The 16,347-nt window shown below is 43.7% G+C and overlaps 1 protein-coding gene and 1 long non-coding RNA gene across 3 annotated transcripts in view; one reads left to right on the top strand and one right to left on the bottom strand.

Moving 5' to 3' along the window:
* Window positions 1-16,347, bottom strand: part of LOC112136714 (raftlin) — a 288,034-nt gene that overhangs the window by 114,333 nt on the left and 157,354 nt on the right. For both annotated transcript variants that reach the window (XM_024258595.1, XM_024258596.1), the window contains exon 6: window positions 16,008-16,181. In XM_024258595.1, the coding sequence (XP_024114363.1) occupies window positions 16,008-16,155 (148 nt within the window). In that variant the 5' untranslated portion in view covers window positions 16,156-16,181. The remainder of the gene's footprint in view (window positions 1-16,007; window positions 16,182-16,347) is intronic.
* On the top strand, window positions 14,819-16,242 carry LOC112136716. The gene is made up of 3 exons (XR_002917401.1): window positions 14,819-15,289; window positions 15,403-16,038; window positions 16,122-16,242. It is a non-coding gene; the product is annotated as an uncharacterized LOC112136716 (long non-coding RNA).

The following is a 16,347-nucleotide window of genomic DNA, read 5'->3' as shown; positions in this document are numbered from 1 at the left end:
CAACTTATGATTTCTTACCATTTATTTTGCAAAATTTCTTCTATCTAATCCTTTTTTTATTATTATTTTACTTTCTTATTATTGTGTTTACTTAGTTATTTTTGTGTTTATAAATTAATGTAAACCACCTAACCAAACAACCAACCAGCTAACCAACTAGCCAACCAATCAACCAGCCAGGTAACTAACCAACAGGCTAACCAGCTAACTACCCAACCAACCAGCAAACAAACCAACCAGCTAACAAACCAGCTAACTAAACAAGCTAACAAACTAACTAACCAACCATCCAGCTAACCGCTAGTTGGTGCTTTTAATCAGGTTTTATTTATGACTTGTGCTTTTCTAACTTCTGATTGTTTTTGTGGTCCTGTTTTTAGGATTTCAGTAGATCTGCGTTCAGACGTCCCAGCGCTCTGCTCAGCTGAGTGTTTTGTTTTTGAGTTTTCCCTGCAGAACAAGCTGCCCCCGTGGGGGTAAATAAAGGGGTGATTAACTGCCTTTCATGTCATGACATGCCTCAAATTAAAGCGACCATCTCTGCTAATATTTAACATTAGATCCCATTTCCTTTCATTCAGCGGAGCGAGGCGGCTTCATTTGACTGCAGGGTTTGAGAAAATAAATGTTTTCTATCCGACGGACCGTCTCCTCGGCGAGGACAACACTGACGAACACCACTCAGAGAAGCTCAGTGGTATCCAGATTATTATCCTCTAGGATGAGTATGTAGATGTCTTTAAATCATCATATACATGTTTGCAGGAGCTCTGTGAGCTCCAGCTCCTCCAAGCTCCTCCCGACATTCCTTCAGCTCATCCGTTCAGTCATGATGGGAAAAGAACGTCTGAGCACAGCAGACCAGAAAGCCTCAGTCGAAGTCATGTGATTCAGACTCATGTATGGAGCGGCTCACATGACTCCATCAGCTTCTCCCCGATGACTTTCAGCCACTTTTCCTCTGCTGTTGCTCTGAACTGAAATCAGGCCAAACTCCAGAGAAAAGGAGGAATTTGTTCAGTTTCTTCTGGAGGACTTCCAGGAAAAACTGTGAGGAAGTTTCAGGTTTCCAGCTCCTGACTGTCGGGCTCTTCAGAGGAGTCCGTTTCCAGATCCGAGTCTCTCCAACTTCATTCAAGCATTGAACATTCTGAGGATTACTCCGAATCAGACGCCACCTTCACTTCTAATCAATTTTTATCTTTCTTCAGGCCTTTTCAGAGACTGCTGTGCAACATTAATGGTTTCATCCATCTTTTAAAGTGACAGCGTTCCGTTATTCAGACTCTAATCCCGTAACCTTAATCTTCTTCACGTGTCATTCAGGTAGGAGCGCGGCAGTGGCAGACCGAGCCGCGGCGTGCTGCCAGGACACCTCCATTTGCATGAGAAAAGGTGCAGCAGCGGCATGAAAGCAGCTTAAGCTACAATTTCCCTGCATCTTAACGTCTCTTCACGGAAGATTTTATTAACTAAAACTGACGGGGGACTCATTTGTTCACATTTCATTCTGCAGAAGAACATTTTCACCACAAAAATAACATTTTAATACAGGAGAAGAGATTTAAGAAACTTTATTGACACAATGATTTCTATAGTCATGACAGAATACTCAATACATCTTCATATGTACTTGAAAACACTTTGCATTGTGGGAAAGTGCACCAGCAGGAACATCCAGATGAACTTATATATTTATACACTTTATTTTAACTTACATCCACCTTTAAACATATCTATATATTGACACACCTGAACCAGGTAATTGTCATGAGTCCCTACTGATGACTACCTGGTCCAGGTGTGTCCAGCCAATAAGAACACGCCAGAGCAGAGAATCTTGGAAAACATGCAGGAAGGTGGCACTCGAGGACCCCGCCTTTCACTCCCTGTGGGTGCCGCCCACTTCATGATGTCATCCCAGAGCCGGCCCACGAAAACAAACAACTTCCGAACTTTGTAAAGATGGACGTGCATACCATATATCTTCCAATTGTGGCCCGTCTCTAATTGACTCTGATAAACGCCGAGTCTAACAAGTGCTCGTTACTTTAGACCAGGGGTCCCCAAACTACGGCCCGCGGGCCGGATCCGGCCCTCCTCTATTTGGGCTAAATTGGACATTTTTCCATTTTACTATCTCATACTATTTTGGTATTTAGCTTATATTTCAGCTACATGCTAGCTGTTTCGGCTAATTTAGGCTTTTTCAAACTTTTTAGGCTAATTTGAAGCTTAGCTAATATTTCAGCTACATGCTAGCTGTTTTGGCTAATTTGTTTTTTTTCAAGATTTTTAGGCTAATTTGAAGTTTAGCTAATAATTCAGCTACATGCTAGCTGTTTTGGCTAATTTAGGCTTTTTCAAGATTTTTAGGCTAATTTGAAGTTTAGCTAATATTTCAGCTACATGCTAGCTGTTTCGGCTAATTTAGGCTTTTTCAAGATTTTTAGGCTAATTTGAAGTTTAGCTAATATTTCAGCTACATGCTAGCTGTTTTGGCTAATTTCGATTTTTTTTTAGCTTTTTCTGGCTAATTTGGCACTTTGCCAAAATTTTTGTTAGCTATGAGCTTTAGTGTTTTTAGCTATCAATTGAAGCATCTTCAGCTATGAATCTATCGCAGGTAATGCTATATATCTAGTTTTTAAAATGTTTTAATATTATTTTTTCCGTGAGGATTACAGAAATGAATTATTAAAAATGTGTCTATGTGGAAAACAGTAAATGTTGACATTTAGGCTGTGATTGTTACACTTTTCTGTTAGCCTACAAACCGACCCCGACCCCCCCATCAGAGAAGAAAACAGGTCTGTGGCCCTCCCAATAAAGTTTGGGACCCTGCTTTAGACGCTGGTCTGTGATAGCGGCCGGGCTTCTTTAAGACCTCCTAAAACAGCTCTCGGCCTGTTTTTCATCAGGAATTCACATTATAATTCTCTTAAAACCCAAAACAGTTGGTTTTGTCTGTCTATGACTCTCCATGGACTTGGAAAAGCCAACAACCTGCAGGACTTGTACGGGTCGCCCCCTGTACAGGTGCATGTGACTACAGCTTTACCTGAAGCAGACGAAGCTTCAGGGAAACCTTTAACCAACAACTTCTAACTGCAGCACCGAAGGGCAGAAGATGTTTTTCATTGATTCTTGAGCAAAGCTGAGCACAACACCATCAGACTCGGTAAACATCAGTGGTGTTCACACGTCTCTCAACTGATGAATCACGCCTCACATCAGAGAACATTTAGAAATCTGTAAAACAGATAAATGAACTTCAAACGTCGATGACACTCTGGACGTGTGGACCAACAAACGCTTGAAAGAAGCTGTTAATCATGAGGTCACGTCTTAATTTCATGACATTATAACTAAAAAGCTGTTAACAAAGATGATATTCTTCTTCTGGACACTGAAGTTGGTTTTAAAAGCTTCTGCTGGAGCCAAATGAGAAGATAATTACACATTTATCATCTACGGTCATGCCTGGACGGTCGACGTTTGACGAGCTTTCAGCTCATTTGTGTCATATTTCTCCAAGCTGCAGAATTCAAATCCAAACTATCCAGAAGAATACCAACGCTGAAGCTGGTTTAGAGGAGCGTCCATGTTCAGCGCAGACAAAGAACGTTTCATAATATAAGAGATGTAATCCCAATGTGCTGTTTGAGGCTGAGAAGGATGGATGGTGATTTATGCTGGGGGCCGCTGGGAAGCTGAAAGGGGGCGTATGCTAATAGAAACGCAGCGCTAATCCATCACCCAGTCTCTTCAGAAACAATTAGGTCAAATTAGAGACGACTGGCGTTGGGGAGTTTTAATCTTCCTCCAGATGAGGGCTCCCCCGATCAACAGGCGGGCTCTTCGCCGTCCCGCCGCCGTCACACGGCGGACCACAGCCGCCACACATCCCAGTGAAATATGAGGCGTAATTATGAAGAATCTAATTCACCAGCGCGGTGTCTCTTTCATAATTAACCGCCTCCTCCTGCGCCCTCGTGGCACCTGTCTTTGTTTTTTGTCTGGGATTCTAACAATAGGTGGGAATGAGACGCTCGCCGTTCGCCACACTCCGGCGGTTTCACCGTTCAGGAAGTTCGGGTCGTCGGCTTCTGTTTTTGTCAAACCAAACGAAGCAGAACAAACAGAATCCGCTCAGTGAGTGTTTCTGATTGATCTTTAAAGCCTTTTTTTCAATTCAAAGCATTGAAACGACGCGGCATTTCAATTCTTCACACCATCAATCAGACTTTGATTTAAAATATTAGATTTCCTAAAGGGGAGGTTTCCATAGCAACCATACAGTTTTTAGTATCCCCAGACCTGATGAGTGAATGTGACAACTTTCCTGTCTCTACTCACTTAAAACATCTCACTTAGCGACCTTTATCTTTGCTCATCGCAGACGACCTGATAGCGTTGACGGATCTGAGGCTGTTTTCAGCAGGGGGCAGATTTCCAGGCTGCCCTGTAGATACAATGAATCGCAGGCGTGTGAAAATGCTCTACAACTGTCGTCATGGCGAGGGCACCACAGAAAAGTAGATTTTTTAAATGTCATAACGACCAAGAAACCAATGGACCAATCTGCTGGTGTAGCTTCATAGAAATGGTCTGTAAAAGTTTAAGTGTGGTACCACATCTCAACGAAGGAGGGCGCTCTTCTCGTGTGTGGAGACTTGTTTCAGAAATCGACGTTTTTCTTCTTTTTTTTAATCATTAAAAGTTGCATCATGATCACCAAACCTTTTTTTCAGGGGATTCCTGGCCCAGACAACTGGCCGGGACCGGCACTGGTAGCTGCATAGTTAGGCGGCAGTGTGAACATTAGTGTAAAGTACTTACGTAAATGGACTTTGACTTAAGTATTTTTTTTTGGCTACTTTGTACGTGTACTGAGTATTGAAAATATAAGCAACTTTTTCTCTTTACTAAACTACATTTGAACAGACACTTGCTGTCACTCCTTACATTGTGATTTTGGCATCTTAATCTACGTTACCACAGCTGGTTTGTTGGGCGGATTAGACGATATCGCCATCTGCAGGAGGCCGAATGTACTGGATGCTATTTATGATTTGAAGTTGTTACTATGGCTCAACACTCCCCTACCTGCATCTGCTGCTTGCAAGCATCTTTTTAGCAGTGCTGTCCTCATCTTCAGGCCAAAAAGAGCTAGAATAACTTCCAAAAACTTTTAGAACCATCTTTTGTTAAAGCTGAACAAAATCATCACCCCCTGGGGACAGTGCTGTCAGAGCAGACTCTTCCTGGAGGGGGCGGTTCACATCGTGCTGATGTCAGCACGATACCACCTGCTCGAATGAACAGTATAATGCAACTAAAACCTCAAAAAGTAGAATTGTCATGGTATGGCCCCTTTCAAGGGAGAATAGTTGGACTTTTGTACGGCTCTATATTTGGGTGGGGTGGGGGGTGTAAGTATACCATCTTTTCTGAGCAAAACTCGCTAATTTTTAGACAATACTTCCAATTATAGTGATTTACTGGTACATAAATGCAAGTGTTTATAGTGTTTATATGTTTTATATTTAGTTCTGAGCAGGACATCTAAACCTGTTTTCAGAAATCTTAGCAGAACAATTTCTACTGGTAGATTTATTTCACTTAACAACAAAAAAACATCTTGGATTCTATCATTTTTAACTTCTTTTGAGAAAGACATTTTTCCAGTCTGTTTCTGTTTAGTCATATTGTTATTATAATGTTTCTATGTTTCTTTTGTCTCTATGAGTCAAATTTTTGCTTTTGATCATTATAATGACGCCATATTTCATTTGAATGAATCGCTGGGATTTTGACGTTTTTTTAACGGTTTGGGAAAACAGAAGTTTGAAATTCACCATGTTTTTTTTTTATATTTTTTAAGACGATATTTGCAGGTAGAATCTTTGGAGATGTTTTGTTCTGAAGCTCCTTCCTCTGTAGAGACGCTCCCGTATCATCATACCGTTAAAACTCCACCTAATCAGGGAGCCGCCGCCCTTCGCCACAAGAATAGAGAATTATACGTCTGTGTTGCAGCTGTGGATGATGAACTCTTGATTGCTTTCCTCTCGTCTCTCTTCCATCACTGCGGATTCATCACACTGGTAAATGGCTGTGTGCATCCCACGTGGGTGTCGGTGCAATCAAACAGTACCGTGAACACTAATCGACCCCAATCAGCGCCCGGTTTTGAATGCCACCCTTTGATGGGATGGGCTGAAAACATAAGCGAGTCTGATGTGTCTGCTTTCCCATTCGAGAGACGCTCGGGGCAAATCGGGGGTCCACGGCGAGGAGAATGAAATCACATGAAAGGTCTGCGAGGCCACCGTATAAATAGCAGAGAGAAAGCATGACTCACACCGCCGTCTAAAGAGACTCCAGCCAGCTCTGCTTTCCCAAAATCTCCTTCATCCTTTGTCAAATACGCTTAAATAAAACAGCTCCTTTTATCACTTATTGATGCTGCACGTCTGAAGGGTCTCTGAGGAGAGCCGGTCTGGTCCAGTGGAGGGGCGGAGCTGTAGAGGCGCCGCACGCCAAAAACATTCTAGCTGGACACAACTTCAAAAAGCCTTTTGGTTTCCAAATCCTAACACGTCCAGAGGGAAGACAACTTCAGACGGTCTGGAAGTCTGAGCTGGAGCTGCTTAATGGGAGAAGGAATGGACTTTGGCAGGACCGCAGTCATCCTTCATGTAATTGGGTATCTTCAAATCTGAGAGATGCACCGAAACGACTCAAACGATGATTTATTTAAACTCCTTTCTCCATAACTGGGCTGGTGATGGACTCCAGCAAAAACCAAACAAGAGAGGTCATCAAACAACTTTTGAGGAGAGAAAACGCCACAAATTTGAGATTTTTGGGGTTACAGGGGTTGAACCGTCTCTGTCGGCCGCCACATCGAGCGAGTGAAAACGTCACATGCCCAAAGCTGAGTTCCTGATTGGCAGATGTGATCCAGTGACTTGTCAAACTTCAGATTTTTAAAGTTTGGCTGTGCGTCGCTCAAATCGGGCTGCTGCCAGTCTGTCCCTCAAACGCGCCACGGGGATTCAGTGTGGATGCACCTTAACGGGCTCCTTGCACAATCTGTGTCACACACCTGCGTCTCACCTACTCCCCCTTACGTGTTGTTTAAGCGTTCACTACAACCTGCAGCATACCCATAGAAAAAAATGTAAACGATCGTTTTTGTCTCTATAGCTTCACTGAGCAGCTCATTGACATTTCATAGCAGGGCAGTCATGTGACCATTACCCTGCAGTCATCCCCATTGGTGGATACAGTACGGCCAGTCGGGACTAAAGCTTGTTCTCTGTCGTCAACATTTTAATGTAGCCTTTTTTCATTTAACTCTATGATAGTTCTTCTTAAGACCCATCCCACATTTTCATCAGCAAGTTTAAAAGTGATCAAAGTTTTCAAAATGTTCTTTTTTGTCATCCTTCATAACAGTTGAATCTGTTTTCATCAGTTCTTGAATTCTCTGCATTATCAACCTTCTTTACTGATTGATTAGTTCATGTTTCTGAGCGTCAATGCATTCATTATGTTGTTTTTTTCAGCTGTCTTACACTTTTTTCAGGGTTTTATATTTTACCCTGATGAGCAGAGATTGGTCAAATCTTTTATTGCAGCATGTTTTTAGTGTTCGCCCTGCTGAGCTCACAGCAGGCTAATCCATTAACCATCCGGCTGAATCCCACTATTGACGGTTTCACCCGGAAAGTCGACCAAACCAGCTCGGCCATCTCGGATCATTGATGGCTTTCTTAAAACAGCACGTTTTGGAGGGACGTGACTGTAAATATTAGGAATGTTTGTTTGGTTCCTGTCAGCTGAAGCTTGGTTGGTGGATGAAGCCGAGCAGGAACGTCTGAGACGGATCAAACTCTGAGAGCTGTTCCCGCCTCAGCGGGACACAGCTGAGAACTTCATTACTGAGCTGCAGATATTCACACCTTTTCTAGAAAATTATGAAAGTGTGTGTGGGGGTGAGGGGGGAGGGATCTGTAATGTCAACGGGCAAACACTCAGAGAGAAATCTAATAAGTTTGGTTTTGATGATGTTTGCTTTCACTCCTTTATGAGATGAGAAAACCGCCGAACCTCCTGAGCTCATAAATCCGTTCGGCGCTGCGAGGAATGTCAAACGCCGCACATTTGTTGATATTTGGGGTCACACAAGCAGAAACTGTAGATTTTTCTTTACGTTTGTCCACAACGGACCCCCGGGGGCCTTCCGCTATGCTGCGCGGCTGAAGTGAGGTGGGGGCTGAGGTCATTTCCTGTGCGTTCTGCTCCTCGCCGCCTAACAATAGCTGTTTTTCCAGCACATAAATACATTTGTTCCTCTGGGGGAGGGGCTTGAGGGGCCGGCTGCGGAGCGGCGGAGGCGTTTTGTTAAATTTAGATTGTTTGCTCCTCTGCTGTGGAGACCCTGATTGCATTTCAACACAATCAATACTGGCATATTGGATCTGAGTGAGAGGGCAATAAGAGCCAATAAAGCTTTGGGGGGGGGGCTCAGGCCTGCTGTCTGACAGGCAGGATGAGGAGCAGCTAAAGGAGCGCCAGATAAACCCGGACACACGCGGTCAGAACCGCCGTATCCGCTTCCTCCCTCATCGCAGATGCCCCCACCCACACTCAAGGTTCCTCCACAGAAATCAAAGCAGGCGGGGCTCCAGGATTCAGAACGACACAACATTTCATCTCCAAACTGCTGCTCGGTTACCGTCTGACCTCCAGAGTCTACATCAGTGACCAGAACCAGCAGAACCTGAAGGGGGAGAAGGTTTCTCCTGTGAGGGCGCAGAGGATCAATCTACTTCAATAATTCATGATTAACAGAAAACTGATGAATCATCAACTAATCCTCTCTGGATTAAAACACCATTGACTAATAGATAAACACTGATTGCTCAGAGTCTGCCTCTTGAAAGTAGCTCAACTTTGAATACATTCGGACTAAACTCTTGTTTACAAAAAAAGAGGAAATCTTTATCTTTAAATGAACATAATGACTCTTTTCAGGGAATTTTCTGAAGTCATTTCAAAAAATAATTTGAAAAAATTGATTCATTTGGACATAAATAGCTGTATGACATCACAGACTCAGGAGACACATGGTCCCGCCTTCTCATTTTCATCTACAGTTCTCTAAACGTTTCCACACTAAAATGCAACTTTTGAACAAATATTTATATTTATACTGATAAAAAATTCTTAACTCCATAAATCATGTCTTTGTAAGCTGTTTTTAAGGTCCCACTCTGATGAAAAATTGTGTTTTTGGTGTTTTATTAGCATCAAATTATAATTTCTCAGTATCTCTTTATTAAAATCATTGTGAATCAGGAGCAGATGAAAAACATCATATGAAAAAGATTGTATTTGTGATGTAGAAAATACTCTGGGGGTAGTCACAAGCTCCATGCTCCGCCCCGTTTAGATGCATCCACTCACAGAACAATAGATCCATGAACGTCTTTGTTTTCCTCGTCTGATCAGGAATCTGGATCTAAACTGTAAACGATATTGATCGCCATTTTTGTTGTTAGGTTGGAGGTGTGACGGAGGGAAATGGTTGCAGGCAAGATGGCGCCAAAACACAATATTAAATTCATCATTAGCAGGAAGCAGAAATGTCAAAAGTGGAGCTGGACGCTGAATTATTAACTCATTGACCTTACCATAACCCTTACTGTAACCTTAACCCAAACCGTAACCCAGTTCTGGTGTTTTTCTAGGGGAGGAACATGAACGTTCTTCGAACTTTGGCTGAGGACTACCGACTAATGATCCTCTGGCGCCCTCTTGGGGGCATGGTGTTTTCTGCGGCAGGGTCCTCTTGGGGTGTGAGTTCAAGGTTCAAGGTTTTTTATTTGCCATGTATGCAACAACGTACATTGAAGCATATTGGAATTCTTGTGCTGAGCTCTCAGAGGGGCTGTAAGCTAGAGGGAGAGCCTATTAATAGCTATGGATGATGGAAGCGGGTCTCGCCCACAATTAAGAGGTGAAATTCTAATAAACTCTTGCTGCTCTGCAGAAACTATGTTCTAGAAAATAGCAGGTTTGGGCTAAAAACAACATAATCACCATTGAAAGACCACTGGAAATGCTTTGAAAATAGATCAGACGATGATCAGAGTGAGACTGTAAAGACTGTTTGTTAGGTTTCGTTTTAAATGAGTTGGTTTCAGCTCAAATCTTCTCAAACTGTTTTCTATTCCAGTGGACTCTGAAAACTGAACTGTGACTGACTGGGGACAGAAATGAGACGTTTGTGTGATTCAAAGCCGTCATGTTTGTGAACTCCAAGTAAACTGTAGCCCAGATTTAAAGGGAAGATTGTGTGATAGGACAACAGGAAACGTGGATTTAATGACCAATTTGCCGCCGGACGCTTGTTCAAAAGTCATTTACTAAACTTGAAGCTCTTGTTGCCTGTGGGAGGAGCTACTGGCAAAAGTTTTTGGCCTCATCACTACATGGGAGATGATTATGATGTTGGGAATTGATGTCTATTTATTTTGAAGAGCTCTAAGAAACTGATCTCACCTCCATGTCTGGGTTCATGAGATCATTCAGAGACTCTTCCAGTACGGTGAGCTTCACCATCTACTGCAGGAACTGCAGCTGAATGATGGACGCTTTCAGCGGTACTTCTGTCTCTGTGACCCGTTTGTAGACTTGGATTAGTCCAGGGAGGGAAAATGAAATGATAATAAAATTTGAGAAACTTTTACCATAAGTTCAATAAGTTTCTCTTCAGTGTTGGTTTCTGACTCCACCCACTGATGACATCATCAAGGGTTAAAGCTGAGTTCCTAATTGGTTCTGATATTTGAATTTTGGCAACATCATGTCGTGTAGTCACAGCTGCCGCGAGAGAATCACGCCAAACCCGACAACTCTGATTGTGTCTGAACATCGACCACTGAAACTAGACGCCCTGATGCACCAATGAATTTGGTGTGAACACAGTTTAACCCCAAAAAGGAAGTGACAACTCGCGTACATTTTAATTTTTACATCCTTGTTGTCTTAGATTAAATCACAAACTAAGACCCACAAAGACTGTAACCAACTCAATTTGAAACCAGTAAAACTCGTTCCTGTCTGGTTTTAACAATAATAGTGTCTCCTCTGCGACTCCTTCAGTCTTTTCCGACCAACATGGAAACTGCAGCTCGAGCGGGTGAAGTAAAGCGGTTGCACAGATCATTCGTCGAGCCTCTGAGCTGCGAGGCGCGGTTGAAAGAAACGGGAAGGAACTGAGCAGCATCTGCGCTTCCTGTTGTTGAGAACTTTGTCAGCACTTGCAGCTGTTTGAAGAGGCTGGAATGGAACCCGCTGAGCGCCGTCACACACCGACGTCTCCGTTTCAGAGCTGCTGAGCGCTTCAGCGGTGAGCAGAAACAGGAGGGAGGAGCTTCAGGCGTGGAGAGGCACATGACCGTGGAGCTGCTCCTCAATGTCACTCTCCTCTGCAAAAGCTGGGATTCAATTCCACTCTGAGGCTGAGGAGCATAAAGCCCAGCTTCCCTCACTTCCGAGGACTAATCCCCCCCCTCAAAAGCCGCAACGGCGGCGGCGTGCGGCGTTCCCGCTGACCTCTCTTGCAGCTTCAGCAGGGAGACGTCGGCCTCATGTCACTCACCTGCTGCAGCTCTCATTAACAAGGAGGAACCACAGCTTTGGGGGCTTTGCATATAAATGACGCCTCGCCGCTGCGATCATATCAAATCCTGTCTGTCCTACAGTGTGCACATATATGGGGGGGGTCTTCTCAGGCCTCTCCCAGCCTTTGATGTCTTTGTTTTCCAGGATACCCCGCCCACACCGCAGGTGGAGAACGCTCTCAGAGTTTCATCCTCCTGACGTTAAGACGATTTTATCTCATTTTGGGATCAAACTTCTATGAGTTTGCAGCATTCGTATTTAGAGTCAAACGTCCCCGATCAGCTGAGAAGACCCCCCCCGCCCCCGTCCCTGTGGGGTCATGAAAACTGGGGGGTTTGAGTGACTGTGGAACTGGGAACACAAACGTTCCTCCAGTATCTCTTCAGAAATCTCCTATTTCTGTAACCGTGGTGAGGAACCTGCGGCGACGGCGCAGCTATGATCTGAGGCGGGAAATCGCTGCAGGGATTGTTCAACCGGGGGGGTTCAGCCTCACTGGGGCAAACTTCACCCCCAAAAGAAAGAAAAAAGAATCAGCTTTTAATTTATATGCTGCTAAAAGATGCTGAACAGCATCTGCTACAAACATGAGGTCAGGAAAACTTGGAGAATGACCACCAGAGATGTCAAATAAAAGACTGTTGTGACAGTTTATGTGATCGACGTGAATCATGTGATTCTGACGCAGAGAGAAGCAGCTTTACGCTGCATGACGTGATGGATATCAGCGCTTTTCTCTGAGACAGAATCACATGAATCCAGTTATTCACTCAAATACTTTTTGTGAATTTGGAATTACGCTCGAGCTCAGGCTATGTCCGAATTCCTTCCTTAATCCACCATGTTCACTACTTTTTTTTGTTAAACGTCAAATATGACGTCACTGAAATCACAAAGTAAAAGTCGAATCAATACGAACATTTTATGATGTCTATATGACTCCACTGTGATTTGATAGTGAAAATGTTGATGGTTTATTAAAAAATATATATTTAAAGAGATTTTTTTGCAAAAATTGTTCCATGCAATGCATTGTGGTCTATATTTGCCAATCCAGTGAGCATCAATTCATCAGGTTGTGTCCAAATTCTAGAGTGGCAAAGTGTGAAATGTGGCGATCTTCATGAAATTTCGCACACACGGCGCCATATTAGGTCTAGAACCACAACTAAAGTTTCCTTGACCTTTGACCCCGGGAAGAGGCCGCCATCTTGAACTAAAAAAATTGAAATAAACATCTTTAGTACTAAATACAAACTAAAGCTCTTCCTAAGGGTTTCGATCTGTGGCCTTCTAACTCCTCGAGCATCACTACAAACTTTAGCATTATATGTTGTAGATTTTTAACAGCGTTAGCGTGGAGAGCTCACAAAAGTGGCGTTCCCCTGTTGATCCCACATTTTTTACCAGAATATTATGAGACTGTGATACATGAATCATTGGCTCAAGCTAAACGAATTAATATAACGTATTAAGAATGTGGGCGTGGTTTACAAAAATCTTTGGTTGCTAAGGAAATCCAAGAGTTTATTTTTGCTGATTCAATTTTAAGTGACATCGACCTGTCCGTCACTCCCAGGCGACCAAATCATGAAGTGGTTGCTATGGAGATAAAATCAACAGAAAAGCTGCCATTTTGAAAAAAGTCCTTTTTTCATCAAATTTGTCCCATGCTGGTCTGACCAGGGTGGCGGGGGCAGAAGGGGCGATGGGGTCTCCCGGCGTTCATTGTTCTTACTTCCTGTTTCTGCTGGATTTGATGCTCTCTTTAACTTTTGTGAACCCCGTTGAGATTGAGAACGGAAACACACATTTACTTACTGAATGTCTAAAAACAGGTGTGTGTTGTTTTGTGTGGAGCTAACTTGTGTGTTTCTGTACATCCCCTGCAGCTCTGTGGTTCCACTGACTGTTTTCTTATTCATAATCTTAAATATTTTACAGGCTTCCCGTTAAAAAAGGCCAGAAACATGAATCATTACCTTCACTTACACACTCGGTACAAGGTAATTACAGCCGTGAGGAACACGCCGACCCTTCAACCTGGAAATGTGCTGATGCGGTGAAAGTTTCCCACGGCGGGGCCACACGTTCGGGGCCATTCTTCAATATGATTCCCGATTCCTGCCGTAATGAGGGACTCGAACTCTCGTTTTTAGCAGAGAGTCCGAGTCCGAGGCGGTCCTGACAGTGACGGACACACCAGGCAACAGGAAACCCATCAGAGCGAGGACCGGCCCCCACCTCCACCGACCGCAGTGGAAGATAATCAGGAAAATTGAGCCACAGTCCCACAAAGAAAAGCTCCGCCCCCCGCCCATTCAGCCCACCCCATGTCACGCTCTACATGATGGAGGACAGAGGAGCTTGCCGGGCCCCCGGACGCTCAGCGGCCGCGTCATCCATCCAGCCCGCTCCGCCTGACAGTCTAATGGAGACTAATCAACTGTCAGGGCGAACAAGCCGAACGCTGCATCTCCCGGAGCAGCCCCGCCCTCCCCGCTCCCCCCAGCTATCAACCTCCACCTTTCAGCTTTCACTGTCAAGAGCAAAAACAACCCAGTGATGTCTTCATCTGGAGGGGAAACAGTCTCACTTCCCGTCAGGATCTCCATTCTGATCTTAATCTGAGTCTAATCTCACATCAAGCAGAGCTTTGGGGCAGCGTCCGGCCAGGCTGACGGAACCGTATGGGCTCAAAATAAGGCCACAAAGATTCACATCTGCAACGTCGCACATAAATCAGGTTTCATCAAAAACTTAGGTTTGCGAATGAAAAATGTACGACAGAGTAAAAGGAAAAAGTAAAATATTACAGGTTTTTTCTCATAAATTTACAACTTTTAATCCTGTAAATGTATGAGTCGAAATCTAGTAAATTTATGACTTTAAATCTCGTAAATTTAGGATATTTAATCACGTAAATTTACAAGATTAAAAGTCGCACATTTACGAGAAAAAAAGTAATGCATTTTGTGTATTACTTTAAAGTCATAATTATACAACTTTATTCTCATAATTTAACAGTTGCGACTTTTTTTCTTGTAAATATACAAGTTTTAAAGTCATATTTAAAAAAACAAACAAACTGTTGTTTGTCCGCCGTAGAGTTTCAGAATCTCTATGTTCTTATTTTGAGCCCACAGAACCGGCTGCTGCCCAAACCTCTCTCGCTGAAGTGGGTCTGTGAATTCTTCACCTTTCATTGATCCGCTGCTCAAACTAATCCGGTACCGGCTCGTTTCTCTGTCTTCTCATGCTGCACAATGACTCGCAGACGTGTCAGACGACTCGTGAGTAGAAATGTTTGTGGTGAAAAAGGCTTCCAGACTCGGGTCAGAAGCAAAGCTGGTCTGGAGGAAGAGTCCAGACCAATGAAAAGACGCTAAGCTTCAGTGTTTGGCAAATGAAGAACATTCATACCATCCTTCAAAAAAGCTTGGACGGCAATATCAAATGTTTTTAATCCAGTCATGAATGGAAAATTTTGACTGGCTTTTTAGATTTTTTTTATTCCTGAAGCTGTGAGTAGTTGCCATGGCAACAATATGCCAGAATTGGAGTTGCAGATTCAAGTTCCTAGCAGGTCTGAGCCAATTTTTCCTGAGTTTTAGAAAGCTTTTAGACAAATGGAGTTTTACTGAGAACAAAAAAAGATCTCTTGGTTTTAATCGGAAGCTCTAAATCGTCTCTTTTCAGGATTTGAACGACTTTCTGTAATCGAGGATGAAAGACAAACTCCTCAGTCGAGAAGATGTATGAAACTCCGGTCTCCTCGACTGCTGGCTGGGATGTTTGATCAGGACCGGAGCAGAAACTGTCAGCAGAAGCATAAAGCCTGACTGAATAATCCCCAGAAAAGACATTATCGTAGCCGCAGCCATAAAGACAACAAGGGCTAATTAAAACTGCTGTTACAAGCAAACGAATGGAGAGAGGAGCAGCACTCTTCTTCCCGGATCTGGTCTGCATCCTCCGTGTTTCGCTCTCGGGGATAAAGCATAATGGCATTTTCAGAGGGGTAGCAGGCAGATTAATCACACTGGGGGCAGCTTTATTCAATAAAACACGACACACACACACACAGAGCAGTCGTATATCGTGCTCAGATCAGCTCGTTAAAGTGCGAGGATCACCGAAGCCGTGATGCAGCAAAAGCCATGAGCTCCTCAGCTGTGAGAGGAGCAGTAATTATCATTTTTATGAGCACGTCGAGTCAAAGCAGGTTATGAGGACCATGGATCAATAGCTGCCATGAAACAGACGTCTGCATTTCTGCAGAAAATAAAAAGATTCCAGCTTACCGTCTTTCCCAATCAGGAAGTCCAGGTAGCGGTAGGTGTAAGCCACGCCCACTTTGGTCTCCACCTGCGGTCTCCTCAGGGTGGAGTAAATCTTCCCTGGGCTGTTCTCCTCAGACGGGGGTTTGATCTTGCGCAGGCCGCAGCCCATGGCTCCTCGGTGTGACGGTCAGCGCTCTGCAGGAACACGGAGAGAAGACAGAGCAAACATGAAGACTCTTCTGCTTCAGGAACACGGAGAGAAGACAGAGCAGACATGAAGACTCTTCTGCTTGGGGAACACGGAGAGAAGACAGAGCAGACATGAAGACTCTTCTGCTTCAGGAACACAGAGAGAAGACAG

Source organism: Oryzias melastigma, linkage group LG16 (assembly GCF_002922805.2).
Source record: "Oryzias melastigma strain HK-1 linkage group LG16, ASM292280v2, whole genome shotgun sequence".
Lineage (NCBI taxonomy): Eukaryota > Metazoa > Chordata > Actinopteri > Beloniformes > Adrianichthyidae > Oryzias > Oryzias melastigma.
This window is presented reverse-complemented; position numbering and strand designations above follow the sequence as displayed.